Source organism: Amblyomma maculatum, chromosome 1 (assembly GCF_055883805.1).
Source record: "Amblyomma maculatum isolate TAMU_Amacu chromosome 1, ASM5588380v1, whole genome shotgun sequence".
NCBI lineage: Eukaryota > Metazoa > Arthropoda > Arachnida > Ixodida > Ixodidae > Amblyomma > Amblyomma maculatum.
Window position 1 is genome coordinate 261,681,621 of NC_139344.1, and position 12,487 is coordinate 261,694,107.

Consider the following 12,487-nt stretch of genomic DNA (forward strand, 5'->3'; position numbering starts at 1 on the left):
CTACAACAGTTCTTCACGTCAAAATATATATATATATATATATATATATATATATATATATATATATATATATATATATATATATATATATATTGCGGCAATACTTCGAGTGCAGAGAAGCCGCCCTTGCTCGCGCGCCTCCGTGTCCTGACCTCCGATAAGGAAGATAACGGCTACGCGCCCTTTTTAGAGGCACGCCAACTCGGACGCATCAGGCTCGTTGAAAAGGAAACACAGTCGCTGATGCATACAGAGTATTTTATTCAACATTTTGGCACAAGAAGTCATTCATTTGGTGAGAATAAATATGTTCCGGAAAACAGTGCCTTCGCTCTTATAGATGCAGCGTTCATCTCTGGTGCGGCAGGAAGCTTTTGATTGAGTTGTGAAGCACTCGTCGCACGGTATTTGTTTTAGTAACAAGGTGCGCTTGCGATGCATAGGTGGTCGTACTGCTGGAGTCCACAGTAGATACGTGAATTAAGTGACAGTGCTCAGCAAGCCGTGATGCCGCTGAGCGCAGCAGCTCAACTGCCCCAAGACTACACTGAAGGAAGGAGCCCCACTCAGTTGGTGTGTTCATATTCCTGAGTGCAGCAATATAGCGTCAGAGCGTGAAACACTAGTGTTAGCATCTGCACACCGGCACTGAATGGACACATATGCGCATATTAGAAAGCAAGTTTAACATGCACATGTACAGCACATCAATGCCGAGATGAACGCTGCGTCTATTATACGTGCGAGCAGTAGTTTAACAGTCATATATGTACACTCTCGTCTAATCGATAAAAAGAGAAGAAGAGAAATCGATGTTTGTAATGAATCCATTATACATCAGAAAACACACACACTTAGTTGGCACATCGCGTGCGGATCTGGGGATGCCACAAAACACACTAAAAACAGTGGCTGTTGCAAAACGAGCCTATCGAGAACGTTGAACGTGCTAGGTCAACTAAATTAGGCACAAATATGCAGCCTCATACTTATAAATCAAAACCCAGCTTTCTTTTTCACGAAGGTTCCACTTCTGTGATCTCACATCCTTCACAGCTACCCACGTTATTAGGGCAAAATTCAAGCTCTATATACGTCTGTCGAAACCGACCGATGACGTTGAATAACACTCGTTGTTTGGCTAGCTGTTTCATCAAGCAGCTTGCGAAAGCATGTACTGCGACAACAGCGACAAAGGACGGGAGATGAAAAGCACAAGATCCAGTTCACTTATCACTCCAGAAAAATTTGACTACCTTGCGTGCACATGTACAGTCGAGCGCGATTTAAAGGTTATCGCGCGAGCGTCGACCGAGAACATGAACAGCGCCATGGCCCAGAATTCTCTGCCGAGGCGGGGGAGGCATCAAGCCAGCTTCCCTCACTCTTTTTGCTGTTCCTTCAGCAGCCGTCACTCCCTGCTGGGCTATCAGTTTCTTTTTCTTTTCTTGATTCTACAAACAGGCAGTGATCGTAGCGCGCACGACGTATTCTTCGGTATTATCTGAAATTGGACGCTTTATTGCAACAAATGTAAAACTTAGAATAAAGAGAAAGGGCGGTGAGTTTGTCGCGGGGGTGATGGTTGTTGTATGGAACAGCGAACGAGGGTGAGAAGAGAGCGAAATCATGATTTTTCCTGTCCCAAAACCGGCCGCCAGGTGCCTGGCGTGCTAGGCTAGGCTGGTCGACGCTCGCGCGATAACCTTAAAATCGCGCTCGACTGTACTGTCCTGACGACCCTCATCAGCGCTAGCGCTTTCGTATCCTCACATACGCTGTGTATCAACCATAGTGGTCCCCTCTATGAAAACGTCGCCGCGGCCAAAACCCAGCACACTTGAAGCCTTATCAAGCTGTCTAGGTGGCACCACTAATAGCGCGATTCTCGGATTTAGATTCACAAAGCTCAGAGTAAGCCGTCGCCTGCCGTTGAGTTCACATTCTGATGCAGCCTCAAAGTTCGCCAGAACCCCGCTCCTCCCCCCCCCCCCCCCCCCCCAAACACTCTCGGCCCTCTTTCCTTCTGCCATTTTCTACGCATTTGTTGCACGCCTCTAAAGAAGCGCCTTCGAAGGCACTTATTCTGTCATTCTTGTGAACCTTGGTGGCTTTAAATTAGTGTGTTACTGGACAGTCGGCACTTATAGGCCCCTTCTCTGCGCTTCGTGTACCATTCCTTCGCCAGCACCGAGCGACGAACACGAGCGCCGAAGTGGCTCGGACGCACCGAGCCTTGCGGCATAGCTTGTTCAGGTGATGACCACCCCCTTGTGGACGCAGGAGCCCCTGGGCGCCTGCAGCAGCGCCGGCCACAGGTAGGTGCGGATGCGCTCCGAGCGGTGGTCGGACGTGTGGAAGCGCACGTGCAGCTCCCGCCGAAAGGCACGTGTCTCGAACTCGAGCACGAAGCCGTGTATGCTGAGCGCCCAGGCGAGCCGCACGCAGTCGCACACGTAGCGCGTCAGGCCCGCGCAGCCCTTGAGGCACGGGTAGTCGTACAGAGTGGCCCAGATCTGCGCGCACACCTCCTGCATGGCCAAGAGAGAGAGGAGCGTCAGAAGGACTGCCACACTGATTGCACACAAGCGCGAAAACCGCTCACTGACAATATGCGATACATCTGTAGTTGCCTTCCAGGTCAGAGCCCTAAAATTAACGCAGAACATGATATTTAACGAACGAAACTTTGGCTTACCGCAACGTCAGCTGTTGTGACCAGTCATTGTCGTCGGAAGTGTGAGCAATATAATAACGCCAATACAATACAATAGAATGTTTCGTGCTAATAAACTAACAATAAATGTAGATAAAACTAAATATGTAGTATTCCACTCCAAGAGAAGAAACATTGACCCTAGTACGATTTACATATCTCTAAACAACAATTGTGTTCAGCAGGTTTCCTCTTTCAAATACCTTGATATTGTCGTTGACCTACACTTGCACTGGCAAGAGCAGATAGATAAGCCATCGAAAAAGCTAGCTTTCAGCTGCTACGCGCTTGCCAAGGCGAAAAGGTATTTCCCGTACATCATAGTTTTCGTTATTTCACTGCCACATTAGCTACTGCTGCGAATCTTGGGGATAAACGTACAAAACTTATTCACTTCCCTTGCAGAGACTGCAGAAGAGAGCATTGCGTGTAATATGTCATGTATCTTAAAACTGCACCAACAATAATTTATATCTAGAAAATCGAGTGCTGTCATTAGAATCCTTGCTTAATTACAAAATCGGTGTATTGGTACATAACATCATTAATACTAGTATTCCGCTGCCATTTGGTATTTTCTTGTTACCATCTCGCAATACAAGACACGCATTACATGGCAATTTCAAAGTGCTTGCCTGCCACAATGTGTACGGAGAACGTTTAGTGCAATTTTCTGGAGCAAAACATTGGAACACGTCGCCTATTAATGTGAAACGATTGCAGATAACCTTAAGATGAGTTGAAAAATATTCTTTATTAACAGCCAAGAAGAGTCATGATCCCCTCCGGCGGCTTGTTTTGAACCCGGTTCTACCGGCCTAACCCCACGACGGGGCTCGGGAGGGAAGGGATGCAGGTTTTGAAAATTGGGAGGATGAGAAAAATTCCGGTTTCTGTCGGACGTATAGAGTCAATTATGCTTTCCTTATGCTTCTATAGAGCCACTTAATAATACCTCTGTGAATTTTAGGTAGAAACAATACATATGCTATTAGCTCTTTGCGGACTTATTTTTAGACTTGCACAGGGATACCAGTCGGAATAGAATTTTAAGCGCACACACGCTGGAAGTGTTCACGAAGCATAGGTTCCATAATCTGCACACGCAAACACAATGCCCGCACCGCATGCATCATATGCCAGTGACAAAGGGCTTCCACGTCGATGCCGCTCGTAACCCGCGTTTCCATTGCAAACTATAGAAACACGAAACAACATCGTTAACCTATTGGGGCTACAGGGCTTGCAGCCCTTTCCCGTACGTCCGGCGTACCTCCACATTGCGGGACACGTCGCAGGCGTCCGGGTTGGCGCGCAGGTAGTCATCCACGCTGGCATCGAGCTCGATTACGCGCGGGTCGTTGTTCAGCTGTGCCGGGATCTGCAGTGCACGCCGCACCTGGGCCTTCATCTCGCTCACGGTGTTCTGCACCGACCGGAAGCCCAGCTGCGAAAACGAGGAGACACATGGCGTCAATCTTGCTGGCCTGCGGCTGGGGTCCGGACTGGGACCGCCGGAGAGCAAGTGTAGGCATGACTTCGCGTTAATGGCGCGAATGGGAATAAAGACGCAGTTTATAAGAAAAGGAGGCCCACACCGTCCCATCTCTTACGAATGATTTTTAATGCCTGAAGTGAATTACACTGATTACATGGCAATATTTTCCCTTGTCCCGTGTCGGCTCATTTCTGCTCGCCCCCCAAACGCAGGGTCACAGGTGGGAATCCGTGCCCCCCCTCCTGTACCAGCGTCTGCACCTGTTCGAGCACGCTAGAAGTTATGAAATGGGCCAATTTTCCCCTTAAAGCTAGCGGCGCAAAGTCAAATATTTCGCTGAATCCTCCAAGGTTGAGTAGATTTGTAATAAGGGAGCAATTATTCACTGACATCCCCCCAAGCGTAGCCATACGGCTACAAGGGAAAGCTATACATAATAAAAGCTTTGCATAATAAGTAATTATTCTTTTATTACAAATCTACTCCACCTTGGGGGATTCCCCTAAATATTTCACCAACACCATTCCCACTTCGAGTTATTGATCAATCCACTCTCGTCCTACCATGTGATCTGCTGACCGTCCTGGTTAGCTCAGTCGGTAGAGCGACTGCCCCGGAAAGGCGATGGTGCCGGGTTCGATCCCTGGACCAATGCGAATTTTTCTTTAACTACGAAGTTCCGAGAAAATAACTTTCCTTTGTAGCCCTATGACTCCGCTTGGGTGATGTCAATGAGTAATTACTCCCTTATTACTAACGGGGCAACATATTGCCTTTAGTGGCTGCCCAACTTACCGATTCTGGCGTTAGATCCCCGGGATAACGTAGCAGCACAAAATGAATTCATCGCCCCTGGCGCGAATGAAGTCGGTCAGGAAATTTATTGCTGTGCACTTCTGCTCCCGACACTGCTTACAAGCACAGGTCGCAGGCCCGAAAAGTACGAACTGGCTTATATGGGAGCCTTAAAATTTATTCAAAAATATATGCAAAGCATCCGTGTTTATAGTGCGACATAGCCCCAGAGTTGAGGACAGAGTGGGGGACCTCTTAGAGAAGCGCGAAGAGAAAGTACCTAATGCCTAAAGAAATACAAACTCAGGCGTAGCATGCAAGGATTTTTGTAAGTAATTTGTTTTAGCCACCTGCGAATATGCCTAACAGTTTGCACTCCGTCCGACAACTTGGCGAGCGGAAGCTACGAATGGCTGCTAAACCTGTGCGGCTGGCAATCGAGCACGTGAAAGAGCACACTTACGGAAACGGTCTCTGTGCTTTCATTATTCCCCGGCGAATAGCTTGTGAGACGGAGTTCCCTCCGCATGTATATACTCCCCATGAGCAATGTGAACTGTCTTCGTCCAGTGAAAATACGATTGGTTTAGCGCCCATACATTTCCCTACTGGCTCATTAATGTTCGCCATTGAAACACATCTGTCGTCATCTATTTTAAAACTTCGAGACTAGAGTCACAGCAGAGAGGCCCCGAAATACATAACCGGCGTCATTGGGGTACAAGCTCTTCATGCCCCCCCCCCCCCCCCCCCTCCCCGCATTCCCTCCGTAAAAAAGAAAACTCGCCAAGCAGCTGTCACGCTGTGAAAGTGCAACCAAACACCACGCTAAGTAACTGCTTCCTAGATCCGTTATGATGTACATGGTTGTTTAGATTAGGATCACGTCGCTCCTAGAGCTTTGGTGGACACCAGCGAGGAAATCAGTTGATAGATTTTAATCGGAACGTAATGTAACGGCGCATGAAAGCTTCTGAACCAGTGTACGCTCCCGTCCTCGGCTCAGAGCCTCATGAATTTCGCTACAAATGGCATGCGGGATGCTCCGCACACACGTTTCGTCAGTCGCATGTGATGCGCCGCGTCGAAGCGACTGGACTGCAATGAGCGGCTGGTTCGGCGCCGCTAACCTCGTATGTCCGAACCCAAGAGGCGGCCTCCCGCCAACCAAGGACATCGGAGTATGAACACACCTTGTCAGCGGCAGGGTAGCAGGTCGAACTGCCTGTTATTATTATTATTTTTTTGATGCGCAAAAACCTTGTTTTCCACAGAGCGCTTTCTCCTGGCGTGCGTTAAAGATCGTACAGATAGCCGAACTGACTGATGAATATTGCTCGGCGTGACAGTCACTTAGTCTGGAATAAAAATTACGGCGCCGAATAGAGGATCTGGCTAACTAACTGCACGTAATCATTTCAGCCTTCCTGAGAAAATTAACCGTTTAAGAGATTGATTAAACTTGATTTGGTTTGTATAAGGTTCAATGCTCCAATGCAACTAAGGTTATGCAGGACGTCATGGTGGAGAGCTCCGGAAATTTCTACCATCTGGAGTTCCCTAACGTGCACTGACAACGCGCAGTGCCCGAGCGCCTTGCTTTTCGCCCCCATCAAAAAGCGGCCGCGGCCGGGATTCGATCCCGCATCCTTGGGATATCAGCAGTCAAGCGCGTTAACCACACTGAATCATCTCGGTGGGGTTGAGCCTGACGCGGTCGCCTTCAAGGCGCATCAAAGGCGCATCAAGCGGAGAAGTCATTGTCCATATAGTTACCGAAGTTACTGAAGACAAAGTTTCGTCCGTAATGCTTTCTCAAGGCTAAAGTATAGCTCTCATTGCGTTACCAGCTTGTGTTTAAATTTCAGCGGTGTAATTAGACTAGTTTTAAGCAATTGTACACTACTGATGACATCGCATTTCATGCAATCCGCAGTTTAGTCAATTTAAATTGTGAAACCTCAACTGCTGACCTCAGCAAATTAAAACCGATGGAGTTCTCAGGCTTTCAAGCAGCGAACCTCTGAGCGCTCGCTGTTCTGTCGCTGTCGTGCTAGCGGTGCCCGCAGTACAGTTTCAGCGGTGTGTGAAACGTCTTGTTCTTTGTTTTAATGCGAATGCGGCGGAAGCCCCATTTGGGAGAAAATGCGGCATACCTCCAAAAGTGTCGTCATAGAATCTATTGACTCAATTTATGCGAAAGTATTTTGAAGCCCCATTACGAAAGAAAGCCGGTGTTCCTCAACAAGCAACGTCATGAAACCACCTGCCAACATCCACCTGCAACAAAGAATTGAATCAAGTAACTGAAGTGAACTAAAATTGATTTACATATAGTTCTGTCTCTAACTGCCAGGGCTGGAAGGTGGCGAAGTGGAGAAAAGGAAGTATCTCATATAGGCAGGTGCTCTGGCAGGTGGCGGTTGGCAGGTGACATGGCCGAACAATGATTGCTCTTCAAGGTGTCTGACGTCACGAGACCACGTCATATATCCACGTTTGCAGGTGCCGAGACTGCTGGAAGTAGGTTGAACCCACAACATCCATAAGAGATAAAGTTAAAAAGAAAGCTGAAAGCGACAGCGAGCACGTCTGGCTGCTATAGTATTCCACTCCTAAGGTGGCATAAGCACTCCCAGTCATTTCGTTTTAGAGCATGCATCTATGTGTATAGTACGTGTACATATAGTGAAATAGGAGGAAGCTGGAAAAAGGAACAATGGTGAAGGCCTACCATCTTTCTTTATTCTACGTTCGGTGCCTGCAGTTTTACATTTTAATATGATTATCATCGACCATGTGTTTTCGTCCAACTCTCGACTTCAATTTGCATTTCGATTTGCTGAATACGACTACTGCAGAATCCTGTTCTATGAGCGGCACACCACCATCATGGATGACGTACCACGACATCAGGGGCGATAGTGAGGAGGGGAGAGATTATTTTGGCTGATAGCCGTTTAATCGGCCCCGAAACATGCATTTTAGCATTCTCCACCGCTGCACAATTGGCCCATCAGAGTAAAAAAAAAAAAAAAAGAATTACTGACTAACGACCTCTATCAGCAAGTAGCCATACGACTAAGCTTCACGGACAAACCAGTTACGAACCCCTAAGTGCAGCTTCTCTATTTATTATGAAGGTACTAAGTTCGGGTACTCTTTGCAACATTTCGAGGTCGCTGTTGGCATCCCATATCGATTACCCGTCAAAGCAATCCAAATGTAATTAGCAACATTCAAGTCGTAATTTTCCCGCATTCACGAACCTTTAAAAAGCGCTGGTACCTATATGTATATTATGGCATTGCTCGGAAGGCTATGAGCGCGAGCCAGCCAGCTTTCTGTCGGGTTGTCTCGCGTGCACGTGAGAATAGCACGCTAGCGGGAACCGTCCCCACGCTAGTAACCGCTACTACAATGCCACAGTGGGTGGATACAACCCAACTGCACTCGCAAGCGTGCGTGGTATGCATCCTCTGTCACCCTCTATAGCATCAGGTAGAAGATACAGTTTTCCGTCACTATCCTCTACCTTCCTTTTTTTTTTCCTCCGCCTTTTCGCCCGTCCTCACGAAGCATTTGAGGTACGCACTCCGCACTATTGCCATCGCATTTACTTCCTTTTAAAATCTCTTCGGCGTCTCCTTAAAGCGGATGACCACAATCGCAGGGGCTTACAGAAACACACCGGAAGTGCAATCGCAAAGGTGGGCTTTTGAAAATGGGCTTGTCATTTCTCGGCGCTGGTCCGGATCTGTATGTATGCGTAGCAACGGCGAGCTCCATTAACTGTGGTCTGGAATCCATTACGAACACTTATCGAGCCTGTTGAAGCATTGCGACGGATGGGGTCAGTGGCTACGTTGTTCGGCTACTGAGCACGGGGTCACGTGACTGGTTCCCGGCCACGGAGGACACAGTTTAACAGTGGCGCCGTGTGCTGCGAGATGTCAGTATCACCAGACCGATTAAGTCCCTTAAAAGACCCGGGCCTCTTCTAATGCTCGCCAGTTAATCTTGTCCTGCGCTAATCGCGACTATGCAATCCAGCAGATTGCCCAGTCTCACCTCTTCACCTGGTTATCCGCCACCCGACGGCCTATACGTTTTTCGTTTCCTTGGAATCTACTCCGTTACCGCAGCTGGCACTTGCTTATCTGTTCGCAGCTGTACATATCCGCACATGTCAATTTTATTTCAGTTAAGATCAGTATATCTTGTAGTTCCGGACAATTTGGTCATGCAGGGGAATGTAAAATTGCCCAGAACTACAAGATATACTATGCAAACTTGGAGCATTGCATCTTTTTATGCCCTGTCGCCCTCCAATCTCCTCACTTTCCACACCCTCCTCCCCCAACGTGGCGGGCTTGGTTAGCCTCTGGCAAGATCAGTTGGCCTTGGTGACCCTGGCCCAGGACATTCTTAACGCTTAATGTAATGCGTTAAATAAAGTTGTTTCCTCCTCCTCCTCTTGTAGTTTATGAATGGTCACCAGGCGCAATGTCCCAGTGAAGCTTCTCTGCGGCGGTGAGCTATATGATGTCACCATCGCCAGGTCAAGAGAAACAGGTGACATCGCTGTGATGTCATAGTGCGGGGGAGAGGAAGCGCAACCGGTGACAGTTGTTTCGGAGGCGCAACAGCAGCTACTTGACACTTCTCCGGATCTCTCGGCCGCTAATCACAATCAGCGTGCCACCAAACGCCTGAAGGAGTGAACAAGTGAAGCTCATGCCCGAGATGATGCGCAACTATACGAGATCGTTGCAAACGCCAGCAGAAGGAGGCAGAAGCGCCGCCAATCAGACAACCACTCCGGAATAACGCTGTGCTATAGGTAGGGTAGCGAAAAACGATTTTACACGGAAGATGCGAAATAATGTTTTGGCTCCCATAGCATAACCATGCACATACAGCAGTATCAGGATCCTGGCAGGATATTAATTTAGCATAGCTCAACTACAAGCGACAACTGTCGTTGGAATTTCACCTTAATCAAAACCAGAGCTTACATAGCCTTTTTTTACGCAATAGCGTATGCAGCTCTTTCGGTCGAAAAGCCATTGCCGTCGTCGCCGTAACACAGAATTGAGAAAAATGTGTCGAAAAAAAACAAAACAACACGCACATGCGTTCGTATTAAGACTTTTTTCGAAGAACAGCGCGACTTGGACAAGGACGGAAGGAAGACAACACGGACAGGCGCTGTTCTTCCTTCGATGTCTTCCTTCCGTCCTTGTCCAAGTCGCGCTGTTCTTCGAAAAATGGCATACCAACTCGCCCAAGCATCAGTTCTAACAACGTATTAAGACTTACGCAAACGTTCTTTGTGCGCACTCTGGGGTGACGTCATTTCGCTGCCCATTCAGCACCCAATTAAGTTGGAAGATAGTTTTCGATAGGGATTCGAACCGACGTCATACGTATACCTCCAACTGTTCATTGTACGTGTACGTGCCCGTCGAGAAGTGAGACAGATACTGCGCCTTTATTTCCCCCAAACCGAAACTAACTAAAGAGGTTTAACTCTTCACTTAACTCTGTGCCAGCCTCGCTATTCCAACAGTTCCTTCTCGTTTTTGTCTCTTGGTTACCCATCCCATATTCATTAAGTTTGCACGCTGCCGGTGCGTGCGATTTGAGTGCATATTTAGTTACCCCAAACGGGCGGCAACTAAACCGGCGCCGATCACCGGGACAACTATTTCCAGCTTTTACCCCAACTTTCATTTATTCCCCCAAAGCAGGGTTAAGGTACCCACTGTGAGCCACCGCTCCTCTAATTAACCTCACCAACTCAACAAAAATCAGGAAATAAAGGCTCCATTATATTCACGCGCCGGGAATTTGCTGCCAGTTTTCCTATTTTCCAGCTAGCCAGAGAGCGAGTTCCTGCTAACTTGTGCGTCATTTTAGCTTCGTGGCCGTGCGCTTCCTCGTCAAGCATGAAAAATTGACTTCGGAAATGCAGCCTCATGCGCTTCAATCACACACGTCGTATGATAACTTGCTCATACCGGGTATTTACTGCCATTGTTCATATTGTCCATTTCGCGGGAAAGAGGGGTATTCTTCATTTGCGTCGCACCTAGGCTGTCTCGCCACACTCCAGATTTAACAAAGGCGTTCATTACCAGCGCTTACTTGCTAAACTACATTTGAGCGTTTGACATCAGCTTTTGGGAGTGGACGTTATTGAAAATCGATTTACCGTGTGTCATTCGTTTTTCCCGCCTTACTGCGCCGTTGCCTGCCGCAAAGAATATAGATTGATGTCAACCCCGACAGATGACGCTAGTACTCTGGCTGGGGTAAGATTGGGGAAAAAAAAATTAGAAACAGACGCTCCGCTATCTCCCGGCCTATGTTAAAACAAGCAGCTCACCGCAAAAAATCGGCAGCAGAGGGCTTGAGAGATACAAATGTACGTGGAAAAAAAAAAAAAAAAAAAAAAAACGCACAAAAATTTTACCATTTGGTACCACGTGACACCAAAGATGAACTCATTTCATACAATTGGGTATTTATGACATGAGGGGGTGCAAAAAGAGCATAGACCTGCAAGAACATTTCATGCATGAATACTTTGGTTATTTTTGCTTTCATTAAATTATTTTTTGAACATGGAATGCTACTTTCCAGCACTGTGGCATTTTGCAGTATATCTTTAAGATCACTGCAATACTATAATAAAAGCACTTACACATCTGAGGACATATCTAACAGCTCGGGCAACGGCCCACAACAAACAGAAGAGAAGCAGAAGAATGAGCAGAAAGTAGAAACCGCACCCACGCAATCATTTATTTTAGCTTTTCTTCGGCCGTGTGGCGCTGCGCTATATATTAAAATCAACAGTACCAATTACAGTCGATCCCGGATATATCAAATTATTGCTTATCTCGAACTCTCAGAACATCTCGTTGAAAATCCCATGCCAAGCATAGGCGTGGTGTGGTGTTAGCATTTATCGAACTCCCGTTACGGGGAACATTCCATATATAAACTGCGCACCGGGCCCTTTCAAGGTGCGCTTCTCCTAATGGTGACTTTTTTGCGCGTGGAATCGGTTCAGCTGCGCAGCTTTGGCCGCCTGCGGTCAGAGTTAACCCTGTAAAGTCACTTACGAGGTGAGCATCGAGTCCGATTGAAAGTGGCCTTTGATCTGGCATGATCTTTCTCAACGCGACGCTGCTACCATGCGGGAAAGCCAGAGTTCGGTGCATTCTTTCTTATGCGGTGAAGCCAGCCTTGTTGACCGAAGGCGAAGAAATAAACCGTACCGTCTCTGAACAAAGTTACTGACTTATTATTATGTTTATATAGTACCAGTAACAGAATTAGACTTCTTATGATCTGTAGCGCTGATCAGTCAGTGCTCGTGAATGCCACCTGATACTATCTCCTGCTCGTGATTTTCTCTCAACGCCGACCCGAATTTTCTGCAGAATGGTGTCTTCAACACGATCGCG

At 47.4% G+C, this 12,487-nt stretch overlaps 1 protein-coding gene across 1 annotated transcript in view; it reads right to left on the minus strand.

Annotated features, from left to right (window-relative positions):
- Window positions 1-2,015: 2,015 nt before the first annotated feature.
- The window catches only part of LOC146206390 (uncharacterized), a 63,526-nt gene continuing 53,054 nt past the window's right edge, over window positions 2,016-12,487 (minus strand). The window contains exons 5-6 of the mRNA XM_084591057.1: window positions 3,990-4,163; window positions 2,016-2,531 (exon numbers count right to left, since the gene is read on the minus strand). Of these exons, the coding sequence (XP_084447183.1) occupies window positions 2,253-2,531; window positions 3,990-4,163 (453 nt within the window). The 3' untranslated portion in view covers window positions 2,016-2,252. The remainder of the gene's footprint in view (window positions 2,532-3,989; window positions 4,164-12,487) is intronic.